This window comes from Podarcis bocagei (genome assembly GCF_964188305.1).
Source record: "Podarcis bocagei genome assembly, chromosome: 14".
NCBI classification, from domain to species: domain Eukaryota; kingdom Metazoa; phylum Chordata; class Lepidosauria; order Squamata; family Lacertidae; genus Podarcis; species Podarcis bocagei.
In genome coordinates, this window is record NC_138139.1 from 46,021,730 (window position 1) to 46,046,810 (window position 25,081).

Here is a 25,081-nt window from a genome sequence, read left to right on the forward strand (position 1 = left end):
AGATAAAGTTTAAAGAGGGTGCATGCAATAATGATTGAAATAAAGTCCTGTTATAGAAGAGCAAGTGGTCTGCCTACAATTTCACTTGGGGGGGGGGGAATTGCATGCGCCAATTGAGTTTTTGTGAGAGAGTCATAGGGGCTGGCAGTTTATGGAAGATCATTTGCTTACAGAAGCAAGTTTTAGTGTTATAAAACACAGAAAAGGGGGAAAGAGATACTTAACAGACCTGTTCTTTAACAGTGTACTGAGACATTCAAACACCACGTGTTTCATTTGGGCATTAGTATTCAGAATAAAAAACAAATTCTGGAGAAGTGCTTACAATAGGGCAGTTACACTATAATCTGCTATGGAGGATATTTAAATTTGCCATTGAAGTGCTACTTTTTACAGGGCTGAAGTCCATTATAAAGGTTATTTAATCCCTGTACAATTAAATGAAGGGAAGAATTGTTCTTTGCATGCTAACAGTATAATCTTAACACCAGGTAAAATCCAGCAGAATTTGCAAATTCAGCCTTGTCTTAGTTAACATTTTAAGTTTTGCTGCGACTTTCCTGCACTGCAAGGCTTACTAAGCTTTGAGGGCAGGTAAGCCCCACACAAAAGGGCATGGCTTATGTTTCTGTGTTCCAACAGTACAAATATTGGGAAAGTTAACATCAAGCACCCAGCAAGCCTCCTCTTGTTGCCGTAAACAGTGAACCCTCCTCAAGGAGGCCATCTACTCATAACCAAAAGCTGCACTTCAAACTCACGAGTTAGTATGATTATAGCCTTCCTTAAGAGTTATTCCTCTAGAAACAACTTTGGCACCAAAAGAAAGCAAACCACTTGAAATTCTCATCTTTTAATGAATGGTCAGTGATAACTTTGAGCTGGTTCTGTAGAATACAATTAAACAATATACTTAAAGGTTTCTTGGGGGGGGAAACAAAAAACCCACACTCCCTCTTAGGTATCTTTCCGTTCATTGACATTCCATTATTGACTTCAGCTCCCACAGTGTTCCTTTTCACGGCAGATCCATGTCTGAGGTGTAAGAAAACTGAAAATTCCCTTGATGCACCCAGTGACATGTTATTTTTGTTCTAAAAATAACAAAAAAAAATAATATATGGATAAACCAAACTGCTTCCCAGGCACCACTTCAAGAAGAAAAGTTGAATGTCACTGTGGGAGTATTAATACACTTTTTTTTTTTTGTCTTTGCGGATTTCTCCTTCCTCTGCCGCAATCATACGGCGTAAAGTTCATAAATCTTCTTTACACAGTACACCAGGGCAGCGAGTGCTATCGTGTTATGCAGTCTCTTTCTGTGCAGGTCGTCCTTCCTCACCAGAACCACGGGAGTGGAGGAGGTGAGTGTATGCAGGGGCAGGCGAGAGAGTTTATAGGCATTATACTCCACTTGGTACTTGCAGCAGGGGTCAAATTGCCACGAGATCCCATAGAGGGTGCAGCAGGCTATGCTGAGGACGCCAGCAGGCAAAGAGATGTAATGGGAATAATCTACGGGAACAGCCAGGGGGGTGAAGAGGCAGGCTGTGCCCGCTAGCACGGCCGTCTTGTGCAGGCAGTTCCCAACAGTGATCCAGCGGGCCGTCTCGTCCCCAATGCGCGTGGGCTCAATCACAATGTATTTGTACTGAGCCTCTAAGGCCTGTTCCAGCTCGTATTCAAACTGGTCCTGAGCATTCTCGCCGTTGTAGATTTCGTGAACAATGTAACAGTCTGTGGCAGACAAGGTGACCCTGTTGGAAGAAAAGGCAAGTGAGTTACTTGAGGGTTGTGAACTGGCCTTGCTCCCTGCCTTCCCCCCATCAGTACAACCTATAAGCTTGCCTAGGGGCTGTAGCCAAATTAAGAATTCTAGGCAAGCAAGCCTGGCAGTAGAAGGAAGGATGACTGATCCTCCTCTGCGTGGTTTCTGTACTAACTGCAGAGGATGAAAAGGCTCTACAACTAGCATGGGGGGGGGGGCGACGACGGCCCACAGTGGTCCAGCAGAGAGGGAACTGACCCCCACCTTCATAGAAACCACACACACACACTTTTTTTACTAGCCTAGTAGCAGTTCAGGTCTTATTTACTTGGTGGTCATAAACCTGTTCTGCACTTCTTATTTTACTGTTACAGTGCACTGAGGACATCAACATCTTGTGCTCCGAATTTAAGGACACCCATACAAAATTTGTTTGAGTCACGGTATTCCTAGCCTTGTTCCAACATGAACTCAGGCATTAGAGGGCCAGGTAACATGAGTGCATGAAAATTATCAACTGATTTGGGAGACTTGTCATAGTACATGGTACAGAAACCTGTTACGATGGGAAGACTTGTCCAAAACTCCCTTTGGTAACTAAGCCTTCACAGCAGGCACTAGCCACATGTTTTCAAACTTTGTTCCTTAATCACATGGGCTAGATAGGAACTTCTGCACCAAATGCTTCAAAAATGATGGCAGGTCACCATATCAGGGTCTGGCTGAGCTCCTTTCCAGACAATTTTCCATATTGAGTTCCTGGGATCCCCTTGATGAAGGGCAGTTTAGAAATCTCTCACAAAATTTTGGTGTTGCTTTTGGTGATGATAAAGATCTAGGGATTGCTACTGGACACAGTCTACACAAAACAATACTTTTAAACCCTCAAGTAGTGGCAACCAGATCTTGACTTTCACTGTCTTTCCCTCCCTAGACATCAGCTTCATCCTTTCATCTCTTTTCCTCAAAACTGACCACGTTTTCCAGTGATATAAAGCAGTGTGTGTGTTATCAATATATCTGGCCAAAGTCTGAAGGTGGCCGCTGACATTAAGAATTAACATCACAGGACTGTTCCTGCAAGCAAAGTATATCTACTTTTTCAGAGGCCAGTTTCTGAAGGCAAAAAGCTTTCCTGAGGAAGTTTTCCAAAACAACCTGGAGAGTGGGACCATTTAGCTACATGGAGCTTGGAAATTAACCAATCCACACTCACACTAGAAATTAATGGGCCTGGGAGGGGAAACAGATCCTACCTCTTTCAAGTTTAGAAATTCAGAACATTTTCTGAACCAGCAGTACTTTGCAGTTTTGCTTATGGATCCTTCACGGGTCTGTGACTAGAGGAAGACAAATAAATGAAGGGGAGATCCTCTCTGGTTCACTCCCAACACACAGAACAGTGCTACCAATGCCATATTGCACCACATTCCCTGCTCCCTTTTCAGTGTTCTACTATGAATGTTTTGCTGTTTTATTCTACTTGTCTCACTGTGGGTGGGTGGCCACTGCCAGCTCTTCTGCAGGTCCTGTTGAATTGAACTAGTGTAATGACTTGAACATACATATATTTTGCATTAGGAAAGTGATTCCTCACATCAAGATACACTTCGGGAGCAATCCAAACCCAAGATCTGATCTGCCAGGAGTTTGGAATAGGTGGATCTCCAGTTGAGTCAGGGCTCAGCTAGGTAAAGCCCCTTATTCCAGCTCAGTCAGAGATACACCAGTCCATCCTCCAACCCAGCTCAGCTGGAACTAGACTCAAAAAAGGAGCATTTGGGCAGATTTACCTCTATTCCAGACTCTCTTCAGCTTAGTCACATTACCTAGCAACCCAGCACAAATTACACTGATGAAAACAGTGGTTTAACTCAAACTCCATTTCTAAATTCTTCCTTTCCCTCTGCTAGGCTCAGCCCCACCCCTGAACAGTTTGCAATAGGGGTCAGTTACACCAGCATAATTTACCCTTGCAGAAATGACACTGGCCTCCTATGGTTAGATTCTTCTGCCCCAGATGTACAAGGCTACAGCTCCTCCCCCTTCAAGATACATGGTAAGGAGATCTAGTCATTTCCCTGTTGTTGCTCCCAGTGTTTCAAAGGAACAGCCACAATTGATACACCTTGATGGCCTTCCTAATGTGTATTCAAAAAACCAGTTCCCAATCACAATATGCAAGGTCCAAAGCAAGTGTAAAAACAGAACTCCAGAAACACAAGCAGCAAGAGAGGCAATGTTAAGAAGTCATCAACCAGAACAGGACACACTGCTATATTCATTAGCAGACTATGAGCAAGGATTAAGGTATTGGATGCTACTGAAAGCATGCCTGAGAACATCAGCAGGGCAGATCAATACACACTTGTGTGTGTGTGGGGGGGGGTGTGCTATTGAAATAGTTTCCACATTCCCTCCTGTGAAGCCAAGAAAACCCCACTGCAAAATGGCTATCAGTGAATTCGGACAAAACATTTCAAGCTGCTTTGAAATTTTAAAACTTTTGATGCTGCGGTGAGGTACACCATGCAAAACAAGATTCAAGGAGCAATCTTGTTTACTTGACTTGGACGGGGGTAGACTCTTTTAAAAGGTACCTCAGTTTTGAAGACCAAGAATATGACTGCCACATCCCCCATCTCCTCTTTAGGATTTATTCTGAACAAAAAGCCAGTAAATAGCAATCTCTTGAAGAGGGACTTTAAAATGTACTCTCCTCTTTCTATAACAAGCAGGGATTGAAGCACCCTGCTAGTATTGTGCTTGAGACGCAGATCAACTTAGTCCATTTTAAAGCCACCACGGCAGGGGAAAGCTTTTTCCAGACCACATAGCCAAAGGACACCTTTGTTCAAAATGGGATGGAACAAAGCTTTGGAGCAGCTGTGTACTCTACACATTCTTTTTCTAGACCCTCTCATCCAAAACAAAGGGAAGCTTTGTGTGGTGTGGAGTTTGTTTAGCGTCTGCCTGGAATAACGTTCCCACCGATGACACTGGGAGGGGGTGCAAATTTTACCACTGTTGCAAAAAAGCTCAGCACACCCAGTTCTCTCTCTAAATCAGAGCAAGGATTAGAATCTCGAGAAGCGTGTAGAGAAATCCATAGAGGCTATCCATCATGTGACAGCCTCATTGGGAATTCCTTTTAAAACAACAACACTGCATTCACCAGTTGCAGCAACCCATGGGCTTCAATACATTGAAGATGAAAGTCTGTACACTTGTCACCCAAGAACCCCAAGATTAAGTCTGAACCCTGCATATAAAGTACAGCACAAATAAACCTACAGCTGGGACAGGATTTTGGGCTTTGGGAGTTAGCTTTACTGCCTCTTCATACATTTGAGACAGCCCAGCAGGGGGTGGGGGCAGGGGCAGGAGAGGGAGGATCTAGCAATAGCAAAAATATATGTTTCAAGACTGCAAGCTTTAGTGTATACACACCCACAGCGGGAGAAATTCCTGCATTCAGCTGCATAGGAATTTGAAAACCTCACATTCACACGCATACATAGTACTGCTGCAAGCTGTAATTGGTTGATCACTCAACTAATCCTTTAGATAATTGGGGGGGGGGCAAATTTTAATCCACTGCAATGCAAGCTAAAGACACATGTTTGTTCTCTGATGTCATTTTTGTGCCTTCCTGTAATAGGCAATGAACGGAAATACTAAGATGACCTTCTGTCCTAACCATGAGCAGCAGTTTTTAAACTATTGCTTTGCAGCTTTACACTTTTACACCTTCTGTGTCACAAAAGGCACATATATGAGGTACCTGTAACATCCCCATTTAATAATCAACTGGTGATTTGCACAGCAGACCAACTAAACAATCAGTTGACAATTCACATTCTATCTCATCTTTCCATCAAATATGCTCAAAGCAGCTTACAACATAAAGTTGAAACACAGGTCATAAAAATAATAAAAGTTGTGCCAATGAAAACCAGCAGCCTGTTAAAAAAAGGCAGGTCACAATTCAATTAAAAGCCAAAGTAAAAACACAGTTTTAACCCAGCACCTAAATGATAGAAACCTAGGTTCAAGAGATGCCTTGGAAGGGAATACCAAAACCAAAATACTAGCATAAACATTGTAGAGTGCAAGCATTTCTGAATGCCTTTTGGACAATTTTTTATATCAAATTCTCTCAGTGTCAGTTATTAAGAAATGAAATAAAATGTTTAAATCAGGAACAAACTAGGACAAAGAAGTGGTTCTTGGAAGGAGAGGAATTCTTGCACTGCCGACTGGCAAAGTTTTCGTCACATGGTGTGTCAAGTATAGAAGGGTACATCCGAATAATTGCATGAGCTTTCAAATGCCATTAAATTCCAAGAGCAGCACACCGTAGGGGTCTTGGATCACTTTGTCCCAAGTCTAATCGCTAGGGTCAGCACTTTCTGGCACAGCCGAAGACAAGCATGTGTTATGTGTATCAAACTCTTTCAATGCTAACCATGGTTAAAGAATTCAGTATCACCAAGGCTGTACATGATTTGACAAGATTGCTGGGGAAACATCAGAGCTGCAACAACTGGGCAGTAACTGGAGATCAGAGCTGAATGGAGAGGATGCCCACCCCAGAACGCCTAGTAGTGTAGTCTAGGTATTACCATTAATATCAGCCCCCTGATGCAAAGCCATGCTCAAGAGAGCATTGAAAAGGGGCGCGTGAAACAAAAGAAAGGACAGCAACGCATGTGAAGTGGCCCAGCAGATTTTCACTCAGAATGGAAAAGCCAAAACTTCAGAGCTGAATAAAAGTAGGTTGTCCACTGTGTTTGCTCAACTTGAAGACTCACACAGCTGAATGTGCGCCTAGTGTTTCACACAAGAAAACAATCACAGGATCATATAATCACAGTAAATTGCTAGTTTCTCTAAATGTTTACTGTACTTCTGCAAACCTCAAGGTTCCTCCGAGCCTGCTGACACCTCCCTCTGCCTTGTGGATGGTACCGCTCTGGCTATATATGCGATGGCACTCTCACTGCCTGAATATCTGAAACAGATGAACAAGTGGAGGTTGCAACAAAATGCTGCAGTGGAGTATTCCTCCATCCTATTCTTCCCACCCAGTTTTCATCTCCACCCCTCTGATATTAATCAGTGCTCTATGGCCACTGCACATGTCCAGTCCTCACAGGACCCACCTTGCAGACTCCCCACTCTGTCTTTACGGTTTTTTAAAACAGTATCAGCCATCTCAGGCCCAGCGTTAGAAACTCATTGATACACAAGCTAATTGCCAAATAGCACCTTAAACCTAGGTTATGGTGTCACAATGGAGTGTCTAGGTGCCCTTTTTTGCAATGGGATTGTTATTAATTTCATTTCTATACCACTTTATATTTTAAAGTAAAAAATGCCAAAGCAGTTTACAGCACATTAAAACATCAAATAAAACAATCCAGAACATAACAAATTCAAGCTTCAAGGAAAATATTACAGATCCTTCTCTTAAATGAATTTGGCTTTCACCATATTTACCTATGTAATCTGTAGAGCTGCCTTAGAGCAGAAGTACTTTAGGAAGCCAGTGTGGTGCAGTGGTTAGAGTGTCGGACCTAGAACCTAGGAGATCAGGGTTCAAATCCCCACTCGGTCATGATGCTCCCTGAGTGACCTTGGGCCAGTCACAGCCTCCCAACCTACCTCATGGGGTGGTTGTAGGGATTAACTGAGAAGGGAGATAAACCATATACTCCTTTCAGAAAAAAGTGGGAGATAAATGCAATAAGCAAGCTCTTCTGCTCACCTGCTTAAGAAAGCTGGAGGGACCAGCCAGATAGAGATGTCAGTCGCCAACAGCCAAAGATCTCCACGTGCTCGTAATTGGACCCCGCATAATGCATCTGGTGAATTTTGAACAGTGCTCAGTCTGTACAATCACCAGGGGAGAACCTGCTGGTGTTGCAGCTACTTGGAGGTGCCTGGCCAGTGGCGTGTCCCATGTTTGTGGAATACCCCCCTAATGAGGCACATCTGTCTCCCTCACTATTAATTTTTAAGAGAAACATTAGTCAGGCCTTTGATGACTGAAAGTCATGTCCCTGGCAATCCTGAAATTGTTAGTTTGAGAGCAGACAATTGCTTTTAGGCATTTTAAACTGGTTTTCAGAAGGTTGTTCCAAACTGTTTCTACAAGTTTTATTTGTATTTAGTATTGATATGTTTGCTGTCATGTGTTCCTTTGGGGGAAGTTGCATTGTATAAATCTAATAAACGGCTGCCAGTACCTCCATCTTGTGTGTGAATGATGCCATTTTGGTTTCATAAGGATCATTGCTCAGAGAATTAAGTTCACTATTAGTACACAAGCTTAAAAATAAATGCTTATAAGCACTTTTCAACATTCCAAGTCCTTCCAAGACTGGTCATTTTTCTTTACGCCATCCTTGGCATGGAATTCCCACCCCAAACGTATGTGGTGCCTCCACTCTCCTCTGCAAAACCCATATCTTCAGCATAGTATTTGGATTACTCCCTTAATCCTCATTCCCAACTATAACAAAGGTTTAAGACATTCAACTGCATTTGCCAACATTCCTCCCTCCTTCCTCTTTGACTGTAGGTATCTGTCCCAAATGCACTTATATATTTTGGCTGAATACTGTACCAGATATGCCAATGACACTACGTAATCCAAAGGTGAGGACTCTCAGGCCCCTGTATTGGTTCTTCCAGGCTGCGTCCCCTCCCTAGTCTTGCTCAGCACTTTCTTGAATGCTCCTGCTTGGTTGGAATGCGCCCTTGAACTGTGCTAATGCCCTTGCTTCCCTGAATGGAGAGGGAAGTGTATGTAGAAACCTGACTGGAATGAAGCCTGCTATACAATGGAGAAAGTTCCATCCATCCTCAGCCGACTTTTGCCTCTTCCTGTGGCATGTGATCCCTGGAAAGGTGCCCATTGAGGGAATGTGGACCAATGCCTGATCTAAAGAAACCATTACTACTCTAACTGATGTAGTTATTATCCCCAGATCATGATGAGGGTGAGGGATGAGATGGAGAAACAGCAGCTGGTTGAAGTTGTCAGTGGTTACCTACCCCTAACGAGCAATCAGCTGTAAACAAAGTCAGTCCGTTTATCAATCTAGTTCAGTACTGTCTTAACTGGCAGCATCTCTCCAGGATTACAGACAAGAGACTTCCCAAACTCATACCTGGAGATGCTGGGTATTGATTCTGGGATCTTCTGCATGCGCAGTAAGTGCTCTACTACCCATGTAAAGCTGGGAAGGGGAGAAGCCCTAACAAGCTGACAGTGTGATGTAGCTAAAAAGTAGGCCCCATGCCTTCATTAGTATTTCAACCATAGTCAAACATCATAATATAAGAGGCAGCTTGTCAAAGAGCAGCATCTGAACAGACAATTTACTGGAATTCTAACTCAAAGAGATGCTTCTGACTGGTTTGAAGTATCTGCTATATTATTAAATTTGACCATATTCCATCATGCCAGACAATATTTTATTCATTAGCTATTCACCCAACATTAACCCTCTCATGCCAACAAGACTCCCTTTTAAGCTAACTGCCTAGCATCAAAATAGCCTGAAAGCATATTTTTTAAAAAGCTCATTGATGGGAAATCCAAGAAGCAGGAAGCAGGTATAACCTACTGACAAATGAAGGGAAATAAATCTACCATGAAAGCTGCATGAATTCTGTGGTTACTTGATGAACACTAGATCTGTTCTGCGTCCAAAACACATTCCTGGCAGCCAAAGTCACACAGATGTTACTCAGAAGGGGACACTGAAAAAAGATGGGCAGAAAACAGACATATACATTTCCAACTTCTCAATGGAGAGAAGGGTGGAAGCCATAATACAAGGGGGTTAATAATTATTTCAGCCAGAAACAAAGAACTGGAACATTTCTTGAGTCAGCTGCATGTAAACTGGGGTTAAAACTACGCCCATCATCCCTACCATGGGTTGCATCAAAGTAAGTAATAGTTAGTTATGACCATTTTTAAATGGGTCTACTCTGGGTATGATCTACTTGTTTACAAAAACAGGAATATTACTCAACTCCTGTTACGAGCCACATTACCAACTAGCATACACTGTTTTCCAATTACCTATGGCAGACCTAACACTTAGCTATGGTTAGTTCCCGCTGGGATTTGTTGACTTCACTCTGATCGAGAACTCAGTCATACAATGATGCTGGTTGGGCTAAACCCAGTCTTTGGAGAGCAGGTATAGGTGTCAATAAGCCCAGCTTCTAATCCTCTAAGCAAAGGCACAAAGAACCTGCTTTTACCAGTTTGTCACTGCAGATTAAAACTTAACCTTGGTTAGCGCAATCCCAAGATTTGCTATTCAAACCATAGTTTCACACACTTGTTTGCAGCCAATGCATAACCATTGTTTAAGTCAGCATTCCCCAACTTGACTCCTTCCAGATGTTTTGGACTACATCAGCTTCCCAAGCAACAGACTCTCAGAAAAACACTTCTGCAGACTTCATGCAACACAGAGCATTTCTTTACCCCAGTTGCCTCTATCTACCTTAAACATGAGTGGTCCAGGTTCTAACTGCTCTAGCATATTCACAAACACTCCGCTCAATATCAATAACTTTCTTATTACATTGTCTTAGAAGTCTTAAACTCTTTTTCAATGGAAGAGCTCATTTCATCTATTCCTTATTGGCTTCAACCATTTTAACATAAAGCTGAAAGTATTTATCTTTTCATTGATACTTCAGAAGAATCATGCCTTTCTCCACTGTAGTCTAAAATGCCCTAGCCATTACTAAAAAATCCTCATTCTGCCTTCATGGGAGAGAATGCAACAAGCAACAACTGAAGTTAGGGAAGTTTGCTGAAACCATTGAAACCTGGATGCAAAATTATAATTAGGAGTTACACAGCAATAGTTTCAACTGAGAGTTGCAAATACCGATCTTTTACAAGCTTACCCTTAAAAGTGAGAATATTTACAACGAAAGACTGAACTTCAAAACTAAAAATACAATATGTTAAAACTTTTAGGGTTAATTTGAGCAATGGGAGAAACCCCACAAGAAAACTATGTAAATATTATTTGTTTCACCTCCTACCATTATCTACATAGAAGTAAAGTGAGAGCTGATGGCCAAAGGGGGTGAAACTGCCACAGCCAGGAGCCACCAGCTTAATTCCACCCCACCAGCTCCCTAACCTTCCGAATCCATAACAATGCAACACCTAAAAACATAAATCACTCAACCAACAGGAACAGCTGTGCACCAAGAGGTCACTCTCAGAGGACTTTGGGGGAGCATTTGCGGCCTTCAAAAATAGATTTTAAGAGCATCCAAGAATATTCTTAGTCTAAGCAGAAGCTACTCTTATCACCTCCGGGTCTAACATCTGGGATGGGTGAACCACGCCGGGAGTTAAGGGACTTTGTGTACTGACCTTCCCTTGCCACAGGCCTGATGCCCCTCCCTCTCCAAGCTGCGGTGAGGGGATACCTACTTTTCCCACAGCCTGATGGAGCCACCTTTCCCCCACCCCGAACCCAGACCTTGTAAGGCAACTGGACTCCTCTGTGCTCACAGAAGCTTCACACGTTGATGCCTCCAGCGCCCCCCCCATATCACACACACACACACACACACACACACATTCGTTTGACCTCTCTTTCGGCAGCACCTCCTCCAGGAGCCCTGCAACCCCTAATCCACCCCGTGCCCACCCTCTCGCCCCACTCCCTGCGCCCCCCATTCTTCCCCTCCCCTTTCCCCCAAGGATGAACTCTTGCAGCCCCCAACTCCTCCTGGACCTGGCTTCTCCCGAGGATGGCCCCCTCGCCCTACTTTTGCCAAGGCCTTGTGCCGCACAGGCCGAAGCCTCGTTTCCCCTCCAACCCCGGAGCGACCCCTCCTGCCTCCTAAACCCAATGACCTCGGCACCCCCGCTTCTTCGGGCAATCCTTTAGCAGCACTCTTCCTTCCCAGCCGGCCATCCCCTCCCTTATCCCAAAGGCCAACCCGCACCCTCCTTCCCGGCTCTCCCGTCCCACAGAGGCGCCCCGGAAGCTGCCTTCGCCGCCGTTGGCGAGTCTCGAGGCCTGGCCCCCGCTTCGTCCCCTGAAAGGCCAAGAGGAGGCCTCAAAGAAGCTGAGGGGCCTAAGGGGGGCGTGAGGGGAGAAGCAGCCCTCGGCTCCCCTAGGCCCAGGGCGTGAAGGCCGGGAGCCGGGGCGGGGAGGAGGCCGCCGGGCAGCTAGCCGGGCCTCCGCCGCTCACCTCTCCCTCGCGCCGGCGCCGCCTCCGCTGGAGCTGCCGGGGCCCGCGCGCCTCCTTCCCCATGCCGCCATCTTGGAGAGACTCGCTTCGGAAATGTCTCCGCCAAAAGTGAAGGCGGGGGCGGGGGAGGGAAGGGCGCGCGCCGTGAGGCGAAGGGGGGAGGGAGGGAGGGGGAAAGGGTCCCGAGGCCTGCCGGGAAACGTAGTCCTCTTTAGTGTGGCGGCGGGGTGGAGAGGTGAGCTTGCTCCCATTCGGAGGAGAGAGGCGGGGCAGGGAAAGGGAGGATTAAAAAAAAAAAAAAGCGGGAAAGGTTCCCGCTCCGCGCTCGAACCACAAGCCCCAGAATGCTTCGCGCGGCGGCGTTTAGCGGGAGAGGTCGGACTCCCCATCCAGCGCGGCTATGCATGGGAAATGTAGTCACGATGTGAACGAGTTGGGACAAAGCTTATAGGAAAGGGGGAGGGGAGAGAAACTACAGCTCCCAGGAAGTCGCGGGACGCGAGAGCCATGCGGTCGCCTCTCGCAAAGCCACGTGGGTCTGAGGGAGAACGTTTACCAACACAGGAGAGCAGGGAGGGAGGAGGCTCCTGAGCGTGCTCCACCCCCTTTTATGAACACGGCCAATCACAACCGGTGCCTTTCAGAACGCTCGTGTCCTCCAGTTGCGCCAAGAAGTCTTCTTTTTGCAAGGAGTTTATTTGAAAGCAGCTGCCACTTATTGTAATAGGATTTACATCCAAGTAGCTGCTTAGTTTACGGCCTTGCTGCCCCGATCCCATTGTGTTTAATGCAGCCATTTCTGTTTATTTTTTAGAGAAGTTTTACATCCTGGGATTACAGCGTCCCATAGTTAAGGTCACTTGGGTCACACAAAGGAACACATTTATTTGTTGATTGCAGTTATATTCCACCTTTTCCTCCAAGCAGCAGAAAATCGGCACACACGGTCCCCTCCCCTCCTCATTTAAATCCACAACAACCCTGTGAGGTGGGTTGAGACTGGCCCAAGGTCACCCAGTGAGTTACGTGGCCGACTGGGGATTTGAACCCCGGTCTCTCAGGGCCTAGTCTGACACTCCAACCCGACACCATGCTAGAAGCTTCCTTAAGATTATGTACTTCAAACTACAGGATTTAAAATTGGCGGGCAGCATGCTTCTGAAAGCCAGCTACAGTGGTACCTCAGGTTACATACGCTTCAGGTTACAGACTCCGCTAACCCAGAAATAGTACCTCAGGTTAAGAACTTTGCTTCAGGATGAGAACAGAAATCGTGCTCCGGCGGCGCGGCAGCAGCAGGAGGCCCCATTAGCTAAAGTGGTGCTTCAGGTTAAGAACAGTTTCAGGTTAAGAACAGACCTCCGGAACGAATTAAGTACTTAACCCGAGGTACCACTGTACTGGGAATCACCAGTGTGGATAATAGCACTGCTGGGCTCAAGGTTCTGCTTTTGGGCTTCTCATTCATTGAGGCATCTAATTGGGTGCTGGTGCAATGCTGATTTTGTTGTGGTTGTATGTTTTGAATAGATCTCATTCATACGTGTGTGAATTGGTTTTAAATAATTGTCATTCCTCATCCCCCAGGTTTCAGCTGTTCTTTATTTTGGCTGTAAGCTGCCTCGAGTCCCTGTCAGGGGGAAAAGTTGAGGCTTAAATAAACATATAGTGATCATTATATATTATCTAGTTGGCCATTGTAAAAACAGGGTGCTGGACTAGACAGCCTTTGGCCTGATCCAATGGGGCTCTTCTTACATTCTAATTTGTCCATCTGTGTATCACTAGATAGTATTGTCTGCTCTGACCTTTGACTGGCAGGAGCTGTCCAGGGTCTCATACAAAGATCTTTCACTTCACCTGGCATGTGAGGCTTCTTAAATGAAGAGGAATGGGAACCTCTGCATGCAAAATGGGTTCTTACCACTGAACCCTTGCTGCTACATGGCTCATCTTTTTGACCTATCGGACTGGACCCTGTTTTATAGGGTTTTATAGGCGGCATTTTTTCATCTCTGCCAAGCTAAGCAGATGGCTCCTTACCTCTCTCGCCCTGACCTAGCCACTGTGATCTGTGCGACGGTCACTTCCAGACTGGATTATTGTAACTCGCTCTACGTGGGGCTGCCCTTGAGACTGACCCAGGAACTCCAGTGGGTGCAGAATGCCGCAGCGAGACTCCTTACATGGTCCTCGCTGCGAGATCACATTCACCCAGTGCTATACCAGCTGCACTGGCTCCCGGTGGAGTACAGGATCAGGTTTAAGGTGCTGGTTTTAACCTTTAAAGCCCTATATGGCCTAGGACCCTCGTACCTATGGGACCGCCTCTCCTGGTATGTCCCACAGAGGAACTTACGGTCTTCAAACAAAAGCATCTTGAAGGTCCCAGGCCACAGAGAGGTTAGGCTGGCCTCAACCAGAGCCAGGGCTTTTTCAGCTGTGGCTCCGATCTGGTGGAATGCTCTGTCACAAGAGACTAGGGCCCTGCGGGACTGACATCTTTCCGCAGGGCCTGCAAGACAGAGCTGTTCCACCAGGCCTTTGGCCAGGGCACAGCCTGACTCCCTCCTTTGGCAATCCTCACAGAACTCTAGCCCAATGGTTGCCATTAATCTGATTTGAATTAATTTTATAATGAAATGATTTTAGAATGCTGTATCATTTTACTGTTGTTAGCCGCTCTGAGCCCGGCTTCGGTTGGCAAGGGCGGGATATAAATAAAAATTTATTTTTATTATTATCATTATATGTTTGGATCCTTTGAATTTCTGTTTTATTTGCTTTTATGCATTTTCATGCTGCTGTTATTGTTGGTTTCAGGTTGCATTTTAGTTTTAATTATATATTGGGTTGCATTCAGCTAGCTTTTACCCAGCATAGATCCATGGAAATGAATAGACCTAAGCCAAATAGCCATGCCCATTAATTTCAGTGGGTCTATGCTTTGTAATTATTAGGCACCATTCTTTTATTTATTAAACTTGCTAGTTGCTCGTTACCTAAAAAGATCTCCAAGTGACTTGCTGTGAAAAACATTTACGTAAATGCATGATACCAAGAGAAAAATTCATATAAAGTATTAACATCCCATACGACATTAAAAAACAGTCACCCATAACAGTGAAAGGTGACAATGTTGACCCAGATCAGATGCTCTGAAACAGAAATGAGGAACCTTTGGCCCTCTAGATGTTGTCAGACTCCAACTTCCATCAGCTCCAGGTAGCATGGTCAATGGTCAGGAATGATGGGAGTTGTAGTTCAGCAGCATCTGGCGTTTCCCTTTTCCTACTCTAAAACCTACATATAAATGAACTCATGGATGCTACCCTACTGAGAACATATTGTCTTACTTTGAGCAGCCAGGTTAACTGCTGCTGCTTCTTGGTAGCAATTCACATGATTGCAGCAGACCCTGTATTTTTAATTTAAATAATAAAAACACTTGGAGAAATCAGTACCAGGAAGTGGCCTGACCAATGTGGTCACACTGGGGTAAACATTACTTCCTCCATTCAGCTGCATAAGGCATTTTAGAGCATCTGAATCAGACCTTCACATAGCTGCATTTGGAAAATGGCTTTTAGATATTGCCTGAGATCTTATGTGTTATGGTCACCATGAGGTGCTATGACTGGTGTGTGGAACGGTTCTGAGCAGTATCCCTTCTTCCGAACAGCTGTGAGAATTGGACCGAAGTGGGTGCATAGCTAGGCCCAGTCTCGATAAAATTCATGAAAACAAGCAGTGACATAGCAGGAACACATGTTCATCTCTGAACAGAAGTTCATGTCATTCCAGGGGTGCTTTGGGCTCGTCCACTTGATAACCAGAGCATAATGTGCAAATGGACTCTCCTCAAAGTTGAGGTGACAATCTAATGATACAATATGATGGATCTTTTGTGATTCTTGTGTGTACAAATGAGCCATCAACAACCTAAGTTATCTCTTGCAAATTAAGATAATGTCATAAACGGTCTGTTCCTTCTTTGGCCTCTGCCCTCACTGATCCTTGTTTGTTTTTCTGGAATGTACAAGTGGGATCTGCAACAAAAAGTTGCAGCACAGAATGCTCTTGCTTGGAAGGGCATGTCTTCTTCCAGGACACCCCATTACATTCCCTCTCCCAACATTTTCCATACCTCAACAGCCAGCATTACATGGTTGCTGAGCCAGGATTGCTTTGGGCTCTTGTGCAAGGTTTATATGAAATGGCCCTCAAGAACTGGACATCTGCCAGGATAAATATTGGTATCTAGTCATTCCACAGTATTGAGAACATGTATGTAATCTCTAAGGGCAAGGTGAAGCCAAGAAATAACCTTCACTCACCACGAGTGACTAAGCCTCCATCTGCGTTATACTTTTAAAGCAGTATCATGCTACTTTAAATTATCACGACTTCCCTGAAAGAATCATGGGAACTGGGCAGTTGAAAAAGAGACAAAAATTAAATTATGTTACCAACCTAGAAGTTGAAGGGAAAAACATCCAGAAACCAGGAGAAATTAGAAAGTGTTTCCAGAAATACTTCAAAAAATTATATACCCAAGGGCCTGAGGAAGTGATTGAGATAGACCAATTTTTGAAGGACAATGGTTTACCAGAACTATCTCAGGAGAAGAGATCAATCTTGAACCACAAAATAACACAACAGGAAATTGAGGATGCCATTCAGAATATGCAGCTAGGCAAATCTCCAGGCCCTGATGGACTTACCTCCAAGTATTATAGGACGTTAAAAGACTACCTGATGCAACCATTAATGGAGGTTTGCAACCAGATTATGGGGGGAGGGAGGACACCAGAAACGTGGAAAGAAGCATTCATCACACTGATACCCAAAGTGGAATCTGAAAAGACTCAACTTAAGAACTACCGTCCCATCTCACTCCTAAATGTGGATTACAAAATATTTGCAGACATTTTGGCAAATAGATTTAAAAAAATTCTAAATGAAGTAATTCATAAGGACCAAGCAGGCTTTCTTCCAGGCAGGCATTTGTTTGACAATACCAGGAACATTATTGATATTCTGGAACTTTTACAAACAAATATTAACACTAAAGCAGTGTTAATATTCATCGATGCAGAGAAGGCCTTTGACAACATTTCTTGGAAGTTTATGAAGAAAAACTTGGAAGAGATGGGAGTGGGACGGGGGTTTGAAAATGGAATAGAAGCAATTTATTCAGAACAGAAAGCTAAGCTGATAGTGAACAATGTGGTGACAGAAGAATTCCATATTGAAAAAGGAACACGACAGGGGTGCCCCCTATCCCCTTTATTATTTATCTCGGTCCTGGAGGTGTTGCTGAATATGATTAGGAAGGACCGGCAGGTACAAGGAATACGGGTCGGAGCGAAACAATATAAACTGAAAGCTTTTGCAGATGACTTGGTTTTAACATTACAGGAGCCAGAATCTAGTACTAAAAGAGTTTTAGAATTGATTCAAGAATTTGGTCGGGTGGCGGGATTTAAGTTGAACAAACAAAAAACTAAGGTATTAGGAAAGAATTTGACATCTTCTGAAACAGATGGGTTTCAGAAGGAAACAGACTTAAATGTTGTTAAAAAAGTGAGATACCTGGGGGTTAACTTGTCTTCCAAAAATTTGAACTTATTTAAGGACAACTATGAGAAATGTTGGTCAGAAGTTAAAAAAGACCTAGAAATCTGGTCAAGATTGAAACTATCCTTGTTAGGCCGAATTGCAGTTATAAAGATGAATGTTTTGCCAAAAATGTTGTTTCTGTTTCAAGCCTTGCAGATCGTGGACAGAGTGGAATGTTTTGGAAAGTGGCAGAAGGATATTTCGAAGTTTGTTTGGCAGGGCAAAAAGCCCCGAATAAAGTTTAAAATATTAACTGATGCAAAAGAAAGAGGGGGGTTTGCCCTGCCAGACTTAAGGTTATACTACGAAGCTGCAGCCTTCTGCTGGATGAAAGATTGGATTTTGCTAGAAAACACTGATGTCCTAGATCTGGAAGGCTTTAACAATTCGTTAGGTTGGCATGCGTATTTGTGGTATGACAAGGCAAAAACACATGGAATGTTCAAAAGCCATATTGTCAGAAAAGCAATATTTATGGTTGGAAAAAATACAAAGACTTACTTGAAAGTAAGACTCCGAGGTGGTTATCACCAATAGAGGCCAAGGCTCGGAAAAAACCTAATATGGAGGCCGGCTGGCCGAAATATGGGGAAATAATAGAAAACATTGGAGACAATTGGAGGTTGCAGAGCTTTGAAAAATTAAAGGATAAGGTGCAAGATTGGTTTCACTATGCCCAAATTAATGAGGTTTTTAAGCTGGATAAAAAAACAGGATTCCAGGTGGAAAAATCGAAACTTGAGACAGAGCTGTTAGAACCAAAGACCAAGGTACTATCGAGAATGTATAACTTGCTGCTTAAATGGAACACCCAGGATGAGACAGTTAAATCAGCCATGATAAAATGGGCTCAAGACATTGGGTACAATATTATGTTTGAAGACTGGGAAAGGTTATGGACCACCGGTATAAAATTTACGGCATGTAATGCCTTGAAAGAAAACATTATGAAAATGATATACAGGTGGTACATGACCCCAGTCAAGCTTGCTAAGATATACCATTTGTCTGACAATAAATGTTGGAAATGCAAGGAGGCTGAAGGGACATTCTTTCACCTTTGGTGGACTTGTCCAAAAGTGAAGGCCTTCTGGGAAATGATCTACAATGAGTTAAAAAAGGTGTTTAAGTACACCTTTCCTAAGAAACCGGAGGCCTTCCTCTTGGGCATTGTCGGCCAAAAGGTGTTAAAGAAGGACAGAACGTTTTTTATGTATGCTACTACAGCAGCAAGAATCCTTATCGCTAAGTACTGGAAGACTCAAGATTTGCCCACGCTGGAGGAATGGCAGACGCAACTGATGAACTACATGGAGTTAGCTGAGATGACTGCCAGGATCCGAGATTTGGGAGAAGAAGCAATGGAGGAGGACTGGAAAAAATTTAAGGACTATTTGCAAAAGTTTTATAAATTATATGAACTATAAGATGCCGCATGATTTGGAAGGTTAGCCCCAGCAATGAGAGTGGATTATATATGAAATTGGATAACATTATTGAAAGAATCAAAGTTTAAACGGCTAAAGATGATAATATGTTATGTTTTTAGAGTAAATGGGAAATAAGGGATTTAAACTTAAATTGTGATTGAAAGTACAAAAGAAACATATGACACAAGGTTACAATTTGCTGACAAATTTATTGTTAAGAATGCACTGTGCGGGAGATGTGGGGAAGTCCGATAGAAGTTGAAATAAGTTGCTGAAATGGTTTGGTTTTTTTTCTTCTTTTTTATCTTTTTTGTTTTTTCTTTTCTCTATTCTATCTGTAATTGGAAAAAACGTAATAAAAATTATTTAAAAAAAAAAAGAATCATGGGAACTGTAGTTTGTTAAGGGTGCCGAGAGTTGTTAGACCTATTCCCCTCACAGGACTACAACTCCCAGAATTCCCTGGGATTGACTGTTAAGCCACTCCAGGAACTGCAGCTGTATGGCAGGAATAGGAGTCAATCTGGAAGCGCCCATAACTAAAGCCCTGCAGGATCAGGCCCAAGGCAGATCAAGTCCAGCATCTTGTTTTAACAGTGGCAAACCAGATGCCAATGGGAAGCCCACCAACAGGATCTGACCACAACAGTCCTCTCCCTACTGGTATTCAGAAGCATACACCTTTGATACCGGACATAGTGCATAGCCTTATCTTCCATGAATATGTCTAAACCTCCAAGAACATTGGCCATGCTGCCTGGGGCTGAGAGCTGGAGTCAAACCACCAGGAGAGCATCGCAGTGGCTTTCTCTATTTTAGAGTTTTGAAATGTATTCCTAGAGACACTGCCTTTACATTTTTTAATGCCCACAATTTAATCCACGTGAGTTACCTCTTCTCTTAAGTTACATGTCCATCCCCATCAAATACCAGCAAGACAAGGCGATGCCAATTGGTTTAGCCACACATTTTTATTGTATACCATGCAAAAGGGTCAGGTTTCCTTAATAATATGACAAATGGGGGAAGGATAATGTTAGACACAAACAACAACAGAAAGATCATTTTAAGAGGTCCTGAGTAGGAAAGGCACATTATTTACCACTTTTAATTGAATAGTAAGAGGTTGGGGTCAATGAAATTATATCCACACTGAGTGGAAAACAACACTGGAGGACAAGTCATAAATAGATATTCCATTTGGTGGTTTTGGGAGTTATTCAATTGTCTTTGTTTCCCCAGTTAGCTTTATAGCTTGTGCCTTCAACACATGAGTAAGGGAGATGTCTCCATCTTCTGTTCTGTTCTCCAGCAGCAAGCCGTAGCAATTGTCTTAGCAAGCTGCAAGGGAGATGCCCTATCATTGAAATAAACTAGAGTCAAACTGGGGAACCTGTGGCTGTCCAGGTGTGGCTGGACTTGTAACTTCCACCACTCCTGATCATTGGCCATGCCAGCTGGAGATGATGGCAGTTGGGAGTCCAACAATATCCAGAGAGTCATGGGTTCTCAATCCCTGATCTAGACAGGGAGAGAAGTCGTTTCCACCCCACCACAGTTGCTTCTGCAAATCTCTTGGTGGCAAGGGATGAGTAACTGGAAACTCCAGCTTGGAACTGGCAAACACTGCTATTCAACATAATATCAAAACACAGAGAACAGAGAAGGGGGTGGATCCAGCAGTAAACCCTTGGTGTTGTAATAAAATATTATCAAAATCTCAGGTGGATCAGAGACTGAAATGATGGTTGTAGCACCTTCAGGATGAAGCTGCAGCACTATCAAAATACTGAGCTTGTTTTTAAGGCAGGGTTGGCCGGCCTTGATCTCACTAAGCTCTCAAGAAATCAAAACGAAGAACCCTCCACTGCAGTCATCCTAGGTAGAAACTCTACCTGCGTTGAACAGTGGTATACATGAGCAGGAGAGGCAAGTCCGTGTTTCTGACAGCCATAAATGCCTGCCTACACACACACACACACACACACACACACACACACACACACACAGTGTACAAAAAAAGTAGTGGGACTAGGATTGCATTCACTGCTTGGTTCTTTCCACATGACACCCGACAGCATACCTAGCACGAGTGCTGCATTGAAATGTTGATCTTATCAAGACAACAGGAGAGGGGATTGGCAATTATGATACAGTCAACATCCACACCAGACATTTCAAGCACTCTTATGCCGCTTTTAACAGCCACGGCTTCCCCTAGAGAATATTCTGAATTCTACGTGACTGTGAAAGCAGTACAAAAGTGCTTTAAAAATATGGTGCGGACGCGACAGTAGTTACAGAACGGTAAGAAACTGGTGGCTTCCTCTGCCCATCTGCTTTAGCTCCCTTCGGCCCTTAAATGGGCAGAGGTCTACCCATTTTCCAACCCAAAAATGTTGGCAGGGGTGTGCGTCAAAAAGCGGGGGAGAGAGAAAGTTGTCAGGAGAGTGGAAAAACATCAGATATCCCTCCACAAATGCCAGAACTGATTCTCTGCTGTTTTAAATACAGTGGTGCCTCGCAAGACGAAATTAATTCGTTCCGCAATTCTCTTCGTCTTGCGGGTTTTTCGTCTTGCGATGCACGGTTTCCCATAGGAATGCATTGAAAATCAATTAATGCGTTCCTAGGGAAACCACCTTCAGGCCAGGTCCGGGGACAGTCTGTCCCCGGACCTCTTCTGAAGGCTGGGGGGGGGGGGACAAGGGCTTTTCTTCCCACCCCCAGCATTTTAAAAAACCCTGGGACAGCGGAGGAGATCCGCTGTCCGGGGGATCTTAAAATGCTGGCGGGCGGCATTTTAAAATCGCCCCGGACAGCGGAGGACTTCTCCGCTGTCCGGGGCGATTTAAAAGCCCCTGGGAAGGCAGGCAGGGGGGAGCAAAGACTTTCGCCCCCTGCCCGCCTTCAGAAGGTGTTCCCACCCCCCCGCCCGGCTTCGCAGCAGCGCTACGAAGCCCGGCAGCTGGGGCAGCTGTTCCCGCCCCCCTCCCCCCTTCGAAACATCGTTCCGAAGTGGGGCGGCTGGGGCAGCTGTTCCCGCCCCACCTCCCCACTTCGGAACAGCGTTCGGAAGTGGGGCGGCTGGGGCAGCTGTTCCCGCCCCACCTCCCCCCTTCGGAACAGCGTTCCGAAGTGGGGCGGATGGGGCAGCTGTTCCCGCCCCACCTCCCCCCTTCGGAACATCGTTCCGAAGTGGGGCGGCTGGGGCAGCTGTTCCCGCCCCACCTCCCCCCTTCGGAACATCGTTCCGAAGTGGGGCGGCTGGGGCAGCTGTTCCCGCCCCACCTCCCCCCTTCGGAACATCGTTCCGAAGTGGGGCGGCTGGGGCAGCTGTTCCCGCCCCCCCTCCCCCCTTCGGAACATCGTTCCGAAGTGGGGCGGCTGGGGCAGCTGTTCCCGCCCCACCTCCCCACTTCGGAACATCGTTCCGAAGTGGGGCGGCTGGGGCAGCTGTTCCCGCCCCATCTCCCCACTTCGGAACAGCGTTCCGAAGTGGGGCGGATGGGGCAGCTGTTCCCGCCCCCCCTCCCCCCTTCGGAACATCGTTCCGAAGTGGGGCGGCTGGGGCAGCTGTTCCCGCCCCATCTCCCCACTTCGGAACAGCGTTCCGAAGTGGGGCGGATGGGGCAGCTGTTCCCGCCCCACCTCCCCCCTTCGGAACATCGTTCCGAAGTGGGGCGGATGGGGCAGCTGTTCCCGCCCCATCTCCCCACTTCGGAACAGCGTTCCGAAGTGGGGCGGATGGGGCAGTTGTTCCCGCCCCCCCTCCCCACTTCGGAACATCGTTCCGAAGTGGGGCGGCTGGGGCAGCTGTTCCCGCCCCATCTCCCCACTTCGGAACAGCGTTCCGAAGTGGGGCGGCTGGGGCAGCTGTTCCCGCCCCCCCTCCCCCCTTCGGAACATCGTTCCGAAGTGGGGCGGCTGGGGCAGCTGTTCCCGCCCCATCTCCCCACTTCGGAACAGCGTTCCGAAGTGGGGCGGATGGGGCAGCTGTTCCCGCCCCACCTCCCCCCTTCGGAACATCGTTCCGAAGTGGGGCGGATGGGGCAGCTGTTCCCGCCCCATCTCCCCACTTCGGAACAGCGTTCCGAAGTGGGGCGGATGGGGCAGCTGTTCCCGCCCCCCCTCCCCCCTTCGGAACATCATTCCGAAGTGGGGCGGCTGGGGCAGATGTTCCCGCCCCCCGCTTCGGAACAGCGTTTTAAAATGCTGGGGGTCGGCAGCGAACGCTCCCGACCCCCAGCATTTTAAAACCTCCCCGGGACAGAGACTTCTCTGCTGTCCCTTGGAGATTTTAAAATGCTGGGGGTCGGCAGCGAACGCTTCGCTCCCGCCCGCCAGCATTTTAAGATCGCCCGGGGCAGGTGGGGGGAAGGCAGGCGGGGGGAGCAAAGACTTTTGCCCCCCGCCGGCCTTCAGAAGAGGTCCTCTTCTGAAGGCCGGCTGTGGGCGAAAGTCTTTGCTCCCGACCGCCAGCATTTCCCTATGGGCTTTCGTCTTGCGATGCAAGCCCATAGGGAAATTCGTCTTGCGAAGCGCCTCCAAAACAGAAAACCCTTTCGTCTTGCGGGTTTTCCGTCTTGCGAGGCATTCGTCTTGCGGGGTACCACTGTACAATACAGATAAGCACCAATCAACCTAGCTTCCTGTTGTAATGTTACCACAGGGACCCATGGTCTTATTTCAGCCAAACCCACCAGCTATATTGTTGAAGAACCAAGCCGGGCAAGAGAGGGGGACATTTCAAAGCGATAAAGGCCTGGAACAAACAGAGAAGCCCCTGCGGCCTGCCGTCGCCATGGCAGCCTGGCCTAGCCCGCCTTGCTGAGAAAGCTACAATAGCTCTTAAGTCGAGTATAAGTCTCCACACAAGGACTTCGGAGCAGAGGGACAGGGTTTGGGCAACATGATGGAAAGGGGAAGCCAAAATGAAGTGTTGAAAAACTAAAGGAAAAAATGGTATTGCCATTTTTGATCATGTAACCCACAGGCAGGCGGAGATGAGGTTCAAGTGTTAATTACTTCTCCATCCACACAAACGCTGCTTAGAGAAAGCCAGAGAACAAGCCAAGTCCTCCTCTTTTCTTTCTGACAGCTTTCACATGCTTATGTCCAAGGCAGCCAAGCAAATCCTGTTGTATTTTTATTTTTTTTGCACTGTCCATTTCTGTCAGTAAGTCAGCTGAGGTTTACTTGCCGCAGCTTTTTCCTTGGCTCGTCTCCATTTGAGACCCTAAAAAGTGGCTGCCAATCGCGACTGGCTTTCCTGTTGTTAAAATGCCCAGGATTCGTTTGCCTCGCACAGCTTCCTCTGCCCTACCATTTCCTTCCTTCCTCCTGCTACCCGTTAAACTCTCAGTCTTGTTATTGCTTCTCCTGTGTGAGAGGAAACGCCTGCCACTTGAGGAGAGTTCTGGAAGGGCGCAAGGAAGAAGAAGAATCCCACCAAAACCCAAAACGAAAACAAAACAACAGGCCCTTTCCTTCTCCAATGTGCAGTCAAGTTTTTCAGCCTTCCACCCCAAATGAACTGGATCGCTTAATTACACCTTTCGCCTCTGGGTGGCCACCCAGGTAGGCCGTTCCCTTGTTGTGGGGAACGAAATTCATCATGTACACTTGCTGTCTCACTCAGTCCATATTGCTCACGTCTGCAGAAGCACATCAGAGTGACACAGTTTTCTCGTCTCTAAAGCATCGTGTTTATTGCAGTTAGCACCGAAAACCTGCTTCCTTTCCAAGTCCAACCCCTGCGACAGCCACGGTTTATTTTGCATTGTGAGTTGGCATCCTGACGTAGCAAAATGTGCTTACGGGCCTAAGTGGATGTTTAAAAAAGACCGTCGCCTCTGCAGGGTTGTAGATTTCCAGCTTTTCCCAACCCTGCGTTGGCAAGGAAAGCGGTGCCTGATCTCAGATCATTCTGCTTGATGCTTATTATTTCGGGAGGAAGAACCAAAATTAGGAGGTGACCCCCGCTTGCCCACCCCTCTATTGC

The 25,081-nt window shown here is 45.9% G+C and overlaps 1 protein-coding gene and 1 long non-coding RNA gene across 13 annotated transcripts; one reads left to right on the forward strand and one right to left on the reverse strand.

Annotated features, from left to right (window-relative positions):
- Positions 1 to 837: 837 nt before the first annotated feature.
- TMEM11 (transmembrane protein 11) lies at positions 838 to 12,322 on the reverse strand. Of its 12 annotated transcripts, none has more exons than XR_014002076.1 (5): positions 12,026 to 12,057; positions 9,432 to 9,541; positions 6,688 to 6,782; positions 3,025 to 3,108; positions 1,622 to 1,757 (listed from the first exon to the last, which is right to left on the reverse strand). XR_014002076.1 is itself a non-coding variant. In XM_081170285.1 (3 exons), exons 1-3 carry the CDS (start codon positions 12,086 to 12,088, stop codon positions 1,241 to 1,243), a joined length of 690 nt encoding a protein of 229 aa, XP_081026411.1. In that variant the 5' UTR covers positions 12,089 to 12,156; the 3' UTR covers positions 838 to 1,240. The 12 variants fall into 12 exon arrangements, 2 of the variants coding, with proteins under 2 accessions (XP_081026411.1, XP_081026412.1); XR_014002078.1 differs by lacking the exon at positions 12,026 to 12,057 and adding an exon at positions 7,271 to 8,560 and having other exon boundaries at positions 9,432 to 9,531; XR_014002074.1 differs by lacking the exon at positions 9,432 to 9,541 and having other exon boundaries at positions 12,026 to 12,184.
- A 7,294-nt stretch (positions 12,323 to 19,616) lies between these two features.
- Positions 19,617 to 24,654, forward strand: LOC308573109. The gene is made up of 2 exons (XR_014001921.1): positions 19,617 to 21,590; positions 23,711 to 24,654. It is a non-coding gene; the product is annotated as an uncharacterized lncRNA (long non-coding RNA).
- The last annotated feature ends 427 nt before the right edge of the window (positions 24,655 to 25,081 follow it).

Bases quoted from the DNA above. Each gene is read 5' to 3' on its own strand.
- TMEM11 (XM_081170285.1), bottom strand. From the start codon at position 12,088: ATGGGGAAGGAGGCGCGCGGGCCCCGGCAGCTCCAGCGGAGGCGGCGC. The intron at 9,542-12,025 runs GTGAGCGGCGGA...ATCTTTTTTCAG, and splicing joins GGCGCCGGCGCGAGGGAGAG to TGTCCCCTTCTGAGTAACAT. The intron at 1,758-9,431 runs GTAGATTTATTT...TTCTTCCAACAG, and splicing joins GAATTCATGCAGCTTTCATG to GGTCACCTTGTCTGCCACAG.